The 10,412-nt window shown below is 35.0% G+C and overlaps 1 protein-coding gene across 1 annotated transcript; it reads right to left on the bottom strand.

The window, feature by feature from the left end:
• Positions 1-3,388: 3,388 nt before the first annotated feature.
• On the bottom strand, positions 3,389-5,958 carry LOC134842699 (ceramide kinase-like). The gene has a single exon (XM_063859154.1). The coding sequence runs from the start codon at positions 5,345-5,347 to the stop codon at positions 3,827-3,829; it is 1,521 nt and encodes a 506-aa protein (XP_063715224.1). The 5' UTR covers positions 5,348-5,958; the 3' UTR covers positions 3,389-3,826.
• Positions 5,959-10,412: the final 4,454 nt, after the last annotated feature.

A 10,412-nucleotide genomic window follows, 5' to 3' on the forward strand; every position in this document is an offset into this window, starting at 1 on the left:
CAAAGTCTATGGAGCTGTAATAACATGAAACAATTAAATGTAACAAGACCGCTCGTATCAGGGCGAATCCCTGAAAGTTCCAATTGCCTTTTAAGGTCTATGATGTAGTAATAACATGAAACAACTAAATGTAACAAGACCGCTCGTATCAGGGTGAAGCCCTGAAAGTTCCAACTGCCTTTGAAGTTCTATGGCGCAGTAATATCAAGAAACAATTAAATGTAACAAGATCGCTCGTATAGGGCAAAGACCTGAATGTTCCGACTGCCTTTTAACGTCTATGGAACAGTAAAAACATGAAACATTTAAATGTAACAAGACCGCTCGTACCAAGGCAAAACCGCGAATATTCCGACTGCCTTTTAAGGTCTAGGGAGCAGTAAAAACTTGAAACAATTAAATATAACAAGACCGGTCGTATCAGGGCAAAGCCCTGAATGTTCCGACTGCCTTTTTAGGTCTATGGAGCGGTAATAACATGAAAAAATTACTTAAATTAAACATTACTTTACTTAAACATTTTTTTTCCCACTTATTACTTTACTTAAACAATTTTTTTCCCAATTCGAGTTTTCTTGTGAAAATCATCCCCCCACACGCCATACAAAATACAAAACGGGTAAATTTAATTACAGATACAACAAGACTGCTCGTATCAGGGCGAAGCCTTGAAAATTCCGACTGCCTTTTAACATTTATGGAGCAGTAATAACATAAACAACATGAAAAAATTAAATGAAATAAAATAAAATGAAAATATTTTTTTTCTAAAATTTGAAAATTTTTCTATGAAAATCATCACCCCACACGCCATATAAAGTGCAAAACAATAGATTTTGCTCCTAGTAACAAATCAATTATGGCAAACAAGCTTCCTTCAATCAACTGGGAATGATTTTTAAGACGGATAAATCTCCGCTTACGCATTAATAGCGCGAAAATTATCGCGCGTTAATTGTCCCAAATTGGCCAAAATGGCAATCTTTAAACACCCATAACATTACAAAAAAATTCACAGGTAAAATAAATTGTAGTTTAAGCTCAGGACAACAATACTTTTTGAGTGATATAAAAAGTTCCGGCAAAAATGGCTTGATAAAAAAACGAAATTTGTCTGAAGAAAGAAAACCACCACGAGCACAAAGTTTTCGTTACTTTCGTACAAAAATTGGAACAAAAAATGGAATGAAAAAGAACTAACAAAGTTTAATCAAAAGTAACAAATATCTCATCGTAAATGAATCAGTACAGACTATTCATTCTGTCTTTTGTTTCATTATTGTTCTGACTTTTCTAGTGAAACTAACGGACCATGTGTGATAGGCTAATTAGCCATTTTTGACGGAATTTTTTAAAATCATTCAGAAGATACTGTTGTACTGAGCTGAAATATGAAAAAATTTTGCACCTGTGATCATTTATTGTAAAGTTATGGGGGTTAAGGATTGCCATTACGGCCAATTTGGGACAATTAATGTGCGATATATTTCGCGCTATTAACGCGTAAGCAGAGATTAATTGGCGTGTGGGTGGATCAATTTCGCAAAAAAACTCTCAATTTTCATTTTTATTGTCAATTTAATTTTTTTCACATTTAATTTTTGCATGCTGTTACTGCTCCATAGATCTTAAAAAGCAGTCAAAATTTTCAGGGCTTCGCCCTGATACGAGAAGTCTTAAAATTTCTTAAATTTTGTTGTTGGTCGGACACTGATTTAGCAAAGAAAGTTTCAGAATTTATGAGTCTCTTTCTTTTTTGCGCTCATTTACTTATTTAATTCATAATTTGATGTTACTATAACAAATCACGAGCAAACCGAAACAATTAACTTCCAGAGGGACGTTTTTGAATTTACAGGAACAGTTTTGAAATTAAGTATTGTTTTCATAAAACACGACGAAAAAGGATCCCCAGTTTTATGAGCAACTGGAACAAAAATCTTCCAAAAGCAAAACATTTCAATCTGTAATTATTGATAGCTAGGTTGTTTGTCCTTTTCTCCCAACTTGATACAAAAAATGGAAAGCAAACTAATTGGCTATGGCAAACCAATTTGGTCTTCAATTTTAGACCAGTAAATTTTTCGGGCACCATAAAATTGACGCTCGGATTCTCAATTTGTCACTTTTTTGTCAATTTTTTGTCATTTGTCATTTTTTTTTTGTCATTTTGTCATTTTTATCATTTGTCAAAATTGTCACTTTTTTCTTGACTTTGCAAATTGTTGACTAGTTATTTTTTTTAATAAATGCAAAAATCTTCAGAAATTGATATCACTTTAATTAAAATTAGAACAGGTATGGGTTAAGTTTTTATCTGTATATGAAAAATATCAAGTGTACCAATTATGTATATAAATCACTTTCTTTTTCCTTCGTGTAAAAAGCCACAGTTTAAGAACTTTTGGTATCAATTTGATAACTCTTGAGAACTATTGTATCATTATGACACAATTATACAGCGCCTTGAAACTGCAAAAATCATGGTACTTGGTACGTTCGCAACTACTCGCTACTGAAGGGCTAGAAGTCCTCAGCGCCGAGTTTTGCCCTATTACTCCTTCGGCCCTGACGCAGTATCGTAACTGGGACATTATGCTATTTGAAGCAATACTTATCCTACGCTCAATAGCATATGACAGCAGTCAGTGACATTGGCATGGAACTTCTGCTGACACCTAACTACTTCCTAGTTTTTGTCTGTAGACTTACACTCCAGAGCAGCCTTGAATGAAACACCTACTCGAAAACTGTCCAACAAGCCATCAAACCGAATAAAAAACATTCTGGACAGGTTAAAAGTCCGTATACTCAAAAAGCGTGTCCCAACCCTCGCCAAAAAGTTAAATGTACGCAACTTAAGTAAACACTCGGAACGAATGAATTCACGAAAAACAAATTGAAAATTTTGCACCACGAGGCATCTGGGTTGATTGCTTATACCGGCTGGGATGGCGTTGCGCGTCCGTGAAATCTTGAAGCAGTTACCAAGAATTTTAACTGCACCAGGGGCAAAATAACACTTCTTTCATTGTAATCTCACTAAAAACCGGGCTACAACTCAATGTTTTTGATTTTTTGAACTGAGGCCCCCGAAGATTTTTATAACACGAATCCGTTTCTTATGCTTTATTAAAAATGACTTTTTCCGAACCCAAAATTACATTTCAGATTTCGGGAATGTATTAAATATTAAATTAGGACCAAAACTCATATTTCAAAAACATTTAGACCCTAAGACTTTCAAATTCAAATTATTCATGAATATTTTGCGCCCTTTAAGCTTTCGTATTTGAAGAGTGTACTTCCCCATTTCTTTTAGCAAACTACTTTGTGTTGAACTTGAAAAGAAATCAAAATCAAAAAGCGAACAATTAAAAGTAAGATAGAACAACTTTTAAAGCTTTTCTGTTTTCTTATTGTATCTGTAATTAAATTTACCCGTTTTCTTTGCTAATTTGCGGCTATACTGTAATTCAAATTCTGATTTTTTTGAAAGATAAGTGTCTTCAAGATTTTAGTTGACAATGGGTACCAGCAGCTAATGAACTTTTCGTAGACTGACCAGACAACCCCTAACTCTTTTATTTTAATACCGATCTAAAGCGTTGAACTTGTTTCTATTTATTGATGAAGTTTGATTTCAAATATTGGGTAAAGTTTGAAGAAAAGGCCGTTCCTGTACTGACCGACCGTAAATTAAATCTATGAAGAAGAAATTATTTTTTAACAAATTCATATCAAAGCTTGAGTTCTGAGTTATTTTCTGGAGGCAAAGTTGATCTGCAATATCTATTTTTGTACAAAATAACTTCAATCTTCTGGGCTACTGAATGCTGCAGCTGCTGCATACATTTCTAGACTGCTGAATCTGCTTGTCCAATAGAGGTTCGGATTCTGTTCCAAAATCCAGCTCTAGGCCACGTCCAAAATACGTCAGAACTTTCTGGTGACATTGAATTTCAATTGGTTCCTGTTCGATGAATTCCCCGTCCAAAATGAATCCACTTTTACCAGTTTCGGATTCACTTCCAAAATTGGAAATAAGGATTTTGTTCACACGCATGTTTTCAATAAAATCGAACTCATCTTTTGGGTTTTCGTGGGCTTTCTTGCCGACTTCTTTCAGCATTTCGCCAACTTCACTCCTTGTGACATCGCGCATTATGTGACAGTCCATTGACCCGTTGCCGAAACAACCGAAAGCGGAAGCGCCTCGCGGAGACATCTCGCACTTACTAGTGTGATTATGCAACTGGATTCCAAATATCTTCGGCTCGTGACTTTCTACGCGTTCCACTTCGTTTTCCGGTGGATCCGAGTTGCAAGTCGGGCAGTCGTGTTTGCATGTGATTGGTTCGTACGGATATGACTGAGTTTTTTGGAGTGCAATTGAACATCTATACTTGTTCATTTTCATGATGTATTTCATAAACGCGGCTGAGTAAGCCAGTGTTCCCGGCAACCATTTTTTGTAGCCCTCGCCGTCTCGTATCGCATCGGCGAAGAATCCGAAAGCTATCATTGTTAGCGAGACGCCCAGAAGCTTCTCGTTTATGTTTTTGACAGACATGATGTCAACTTTTTTGATGTCGCCGATTAGAATGTGAAGTAAAGCTGTCTCCTTATCGTCCGTTCCGTGCATTGAGTATGAAAAAGTGTTGGCCGTTCCACAAGGAATAGCTGCCACCGGTATGCTGTTCGGGACAATCTGCGTGTTGTTTTCCGAGCTCAAGATCCCGAGCACGAGCTCGTTGAATGTTCCGTCGCCGCTCAATGACACAATCCCGTCTAGATCCGATTCCGAAATTCCCCGACCAACTTCAGTGGCGTCTCCTCGGCATTTCGTGTAGTGAACTTCGTATTTTATGTTCAATTTCCTCAAAATGGGCTCAATTTCGAGAGCAAAATGCTTTTTGGCCGAATTATTTCCAGCCTTTGGATTGATTACAAACAGTAGGCTTTTCGGTCTGAAGTACTTCGATAAGTACTTTTCGATAATGTCGACCCATTTTGGTAGTAGATTTGATGTCGGGTGAAAAGCTATCTGTAACTCTAACAAACGCCACAGGTAATTTTCGCCTCGGAAAATAAAATAGCATGTTAACGTTTGATCTCCATCTGATTTATAGGCTACAAGGTCACTCAACGATTTGGAGAAGTTAAAGCTGTGAGGGGGAGGCGTGATGGAGATAAATGACATGAATGATGATGGCTCGTCTAAGGTCACGGAAAAGGTCAAGGTCTTGTAAAAGCAGGTTGGGATTTCTTCATTAGAAATAACTGCAGTAATTTGTGAAGGTGAGCTAGAGCCCTTCATTGAAGTGTGACTTGTATTCAGCTCCATCAGATTAGCCAACTATGGGTAATTAGAGTTCAGGAGCTTGTGTAGTGAAAATGGACTAACTTTGCAACGTTCGGCAAAAATCAATCAAATAAAAAAATCAACGTTAAATTTGTACAGAAACAGAATTATACTGTACATAATATCAGTTTCAAAAGCGTTTCTTTAAATTTTATTTTTGCATACGTTTGTGTGCAAGTTAAATTCACAATAAACGCTTTTTAATAACTCAAAAAACTAATTCTGATGAGTTTATGCTCCAAACGAGTTTATGTCTTTGAATGCGTCAACAAAACAAAGTTGGTTAAACCGCAGAAAGATCAATAGAGTCGTCGAAAATGAGTTAAGACATGAATCAAGAGGTAAAATGATGAGAATCCGCATTAAAAATGGAGTACAGAGATTTTTTATACTCCAAAAACATGCAATTTGATCATGTTTCATTCTGCGTTTGGTTCAAAAAATGAATTGTTTTTTAACGGCTGCTTTGTTCCAAGTAGTATATGCATTGTGGCTCTTAAAGGACAAAAAATAAGCTTTAGCGTAATGTTACATAGCTCACTGCTTACTGCCTAATTTTTGTTATTCAGGAGAGTGAAGCTAAATATTAAAAAATGCTCCAAAACGTTGAAGCAAAAAAAGGAAACACGTCAGGAAAAAAAGAGCGGAAATAGAAGCTCAAAGCGTATAACCGCATGCAACCTGTTAGTCCTGAAAAAAGTCCTTATAGTAAAAATCAACACATTTTATTCCTTGTTGTAATAATCAACACTTTTATTGATTATTATTGGCTCCTATTTGTGATTTAATATGTGTTACTTCTCATGTCAGGTCATTCACTTGCAAATCTCTCCTATGAAGATATAGTCCAGATTTGGATCCTCATCAACTAATCCCTTCATCCCCTGCAGATACCTTGAAAAATTTTGCATCCATATAAAGCATGCTAGCATATAAGAATAACGTGCAATGAAATGGAATCCACCCCCCCCCCCCTGTTTGCCCGTTTGCAATGGGGGGGGGGACATTCAACAATATTGCAAATTTTGTGTTTTTGGCGGGTTTTGACGATCCATTTAAATTCAAATCAGAAAATGAACTCAACCCAATTTTAAAGTAACGGTCAGCGAATAACGCCCAAGTTTTGAAAAAAAAATTCCAGATAAATTGATGCCCAGTGTTTTGAACTTAGCCCACTTAAGATTTCGGGTTCTGCTATTAACTTCATTTAGTATTAGATTCCACCAATGACTCAAATAGTCAACACCTCTAAAAAAAATGTTTGCTAAACTTTCATATCGAAACCGGGTAAGTATCACAATGAAAATTAGTAATATTTTACTATTGTTTCAATTAATTTACAAAGCTGATTCAAACCCTGATCAGTGTAACTTTCAGTCTGTTTAAGATAAAATTGCTTATAGAGATAAACAGTTTTTTAAGAGCTCCGATTTTTCTGAAAATCTATGTCTAGAAAAAACTCCATTTACAATGGCTCGAATTATCTTCTTTCTGCTGGCGCCGAGTCGTTCTTTTTTAAATCTGTATCGCAGTTTTTATCTTTATGTGTGAAACTCTTGCATGTATAAGATATAAGAAAACATTAATATAACTTCGAATACATCGGCGTTGAAAGCAAAATTCTAAATTGTTTCTCTGATTTTATGCTGACACATTGACTGGTTATCTCTGGTTTAAAGATGATTCATCAACTTAGCTGCTAATGACTCAAAGAGGATATGTTGCTACCTACGCGATCGAAAAAATTTTGCACGACTCTGTGCGGCCCAAAAAACATATGTTGAGTCGGATAATCGCGACTCAAAATGAGTATATTTTGCTTAGCGCGTCCGAAGATTTTTAAGCGACTCTGCCCGACCCAAAAAAGAAAACTGCGACAATCAGGACTACTGCGACTATCACAAATTTTTTATGCGACTTCGCGCCAATTAGCGCAAATTAGCGCGACCGAAGTTTGCGCGGGCCAAAACAATTTTATACCATTTTGGGCAACTCAAAACCATATGTTGCGTCTTTGCGCAACGAAATCTTTTGCGGGACTTTGCGCGAATCAAACAAGTAAAATTATATTTATGCTTTTTATGCGGAATTGTGTGGCAAAACTGGATCAAAACAAAAACGCAAGCTTTTATGGTGCGAGATTTTGAAGCGAAAATTTATTTTTAAAAATAGCTTGCCAAATGTTTCATGCTTTTTGCTGAAACTCCTTAACAAGAAGAACCAACTAATTATTATTACCTGCAACAGTCTTTTTTTATTGTTTCATTTGATGAAGGAGTTTAGTTTCTCAAGTTTTAAAGTTTTAGAAAAACAGTGCTGATTTAAATTACCCGGGCAAAACGAACAAAATTGAATCTCAAAAGCGCTTTTCTCAATTTGGGTTAAGATTCGACAAAAAACTAAGGGAACAAAAGTTGCTTATTTTCTCCGAAAGTCTCGACCAATTTTTTCTCCGAAAGTCTCGACCTAAATTTTACCAAAAAATAGGTCATTTTGGCTTTTTTCAATTCATCAAGAGTTGCACTAAAGCTACTATGTTAATTGATGAAGAATATATATCAAAAGAAGCCTTTTACACAGCCCAACAAAGTTCCAGTAATGTTAAATCTCCAAAAACCTGTAAAAGAGAAAAAACTTTGCTTAATAGTCAGGATATGTGAGCTTTACTATATAAACCCAAAATCTTTGCTTAAAAACAAATTTTAACCAATTTTCTTAAACTTTTGGAGATCTAACTTTTCTGGAACTTTGTTGGGCTGGGTAAGATGCTTCTTGTGATATATATTTCTCATCAATTAACGATTACCTAATTTGCTATTTCATTACTGTTTGTGTGCAAAGTTTTTGTTGCGTTGATTGTTTGAACAGCATAAATTATCTGCCTGCTACAGTGCTGATTTAAATGATCCGGACAAAATGAACAAAACTTGAATTTTCAAACGCGTTTTTCCCAAATGGGGTTAAGATAAGACAAAGAGTGAAGAGAACAAAACTTGCTTGGAATTTCATCAGAATTAAAATGGTGCAATTTTTTTCTCCGAAACTCTCAACCTAAATTTGTCCCCTAAAATGAGTCGTTTTGGTTTTTTTTAATTATTCAATAAATACGCTTAAACTACCTTGATAATTGATGAAAAAAATTATGTCACAAGAAGCTTCTTACACAGCCCAAAAAAAGTTCTAGAAGAGTTGAATCTCCAAAAACCTGTATAAGAGAAAATAACTTTGCTTGCTAGTCAAGAAGTGCGACTTTTACTATATAAAACCCAAAATTTGTGCTTAAAAGCAAATTTTAAACAATTTGCGCAAATTTTTGGAGATTCAACATTTCTATAACTTTGTTGGGCTATGTAAGAAACTTCTTTTGACATAATTTTTTCATCAATTATCAGAGTAAAAGCGTATTTATTGATTAATTTAAAAAAGCCAAAATGATCCATTTCTGGCGTAAAATTTTGCTTGAGAATTTCGGAGAAAAAAATGTACCATATTAATTCTGATTAAATTCTAAGCAAATTTTGTTCTCTTCACTTTTTGTCTAATCTTAACACAATTTGAGAAAAACGCGTTTAAAAATTCAAGGTTTGTTCTTCTTGTCCGGATAATTTAAATCAGCACTGTATATCCTTGAAATTTGAAGTTTGCGGAAAACCATTTTTTTGCATCACTAAGATTGAAGATTTTTTTTGAGCAGTTTTTTTTTCGTTTTTTATTGTTTTTTGATCATAAGTTTATAAGCAAGATAACAAAAATATTGCAGTTCAAAAATTTTGCTCAATTCAAGTTGCGTTTTTGCGCTACGCATAACGTGAATTTGTGCGACCGTTGATGCAATTTTATTCGACCCAATTTTGGATTTTGCGCAAATATTTTTCAGCTAAAAACGGCTTTGAGCGGCTTAAACCTCTGGCAGGAGTTGGGATTTTTGTCGCAGTTCAGACGAATCATGAATGTGTCGGGTCTCGGCACGGGATGACGATAGAGCGGGAGTGTATAAAAGTTACTTAAGTTTTTCCATATTATATTTATGTATAAATGCATGGAACGCACAATTATTATGGCAACCTATATTTGGTTCCAAACCTGCTAGAAAAGTGTTAAAAATTAAATTTAATGCAAATATTAGGGAAAAGAGTTATCGCGGCTTTACAACATATTTAACCCTTGGCATCGAAGGCCTGACATTGAGTTGCTTTTAACTGAGCTCTCCGACAGTTCTGCGTAACAAAAGATCCAAAAGTTTTCTAGGACTCTTAGTTTCTCGAGACAACGTTTTAGCATAATTTTTTTCCATTTTTTTTCGTGAAATATCTTTTGAGCTATGGAAAACTTTATTTATAGATAAAAATAAAATTTTGTTGGAAAGTTTTTCCCTGGATTAAATTAAAAACTATATATCATTCGAAAGCTAGTGTTGTCTTGAGCTTAAATGTGAAAAAAATATATTTCACCTGTTACTATTTTTCCTAAAGTTATGGGGGTTTAACAATTGCCATTTTGGCCAATTTGGGACCATTAACGCGCGATATATTTCGCGCTATTAATGCGTAAGCGGAGGTTTAATCCGTCTTAGAAATCGTTCCAAATTGGTTGAAAGAAGCTTATTTGCCATAATTGATTTGTTACAAGGAGCGAATTCTATCCTTTTGTACTTTATATGGCGCGTGGGTGATGTTTTTTTATAAAAAAGTTTCAAATTTTAGAAAAAAAAATTTTCATTTTATTTTATTACATTTAATTTTTTTTATTAATGCTCCATGAAACCTCAAAGGCAGTCGGATCATTCAGGGCTTCGCCCTGATACGAGCAGTCTTGTTTCAAGTTTGTTTTAAACTTTCTCTCCGTAAGTTATCCTGTTACGGAGAGTTACTTTTTTCATCTGTATATAAAGTAGTCCTGATTTGCCCAGCGACGTTAATATAGAAAGAATTTTTAATGAGTTTTGCAATAATCATCGATGGGATAAAATAACTACAAAAAAGTAAATGAGCGCGGGCGCGCGGAGGTGGATGCAGTTTTCCAAAAAAAATTCAAAACTTTGTCAATT

Source organism: Symsagittifera roscoffensis, chromosome 3, assembly GCF_963678635.1.
Source record: "Symsagittifera roscoffensis chromosome 3, txSymRosc1.1, whole genome shotgun sequence".
NCBI classification, from domain to species: domain Eukaryota; kingdom Metazoa; phylum Xenacoelomorpha; order Acoela; family Convolutidae; genus Symsagittifera; species Symsagittifera roscoffensis.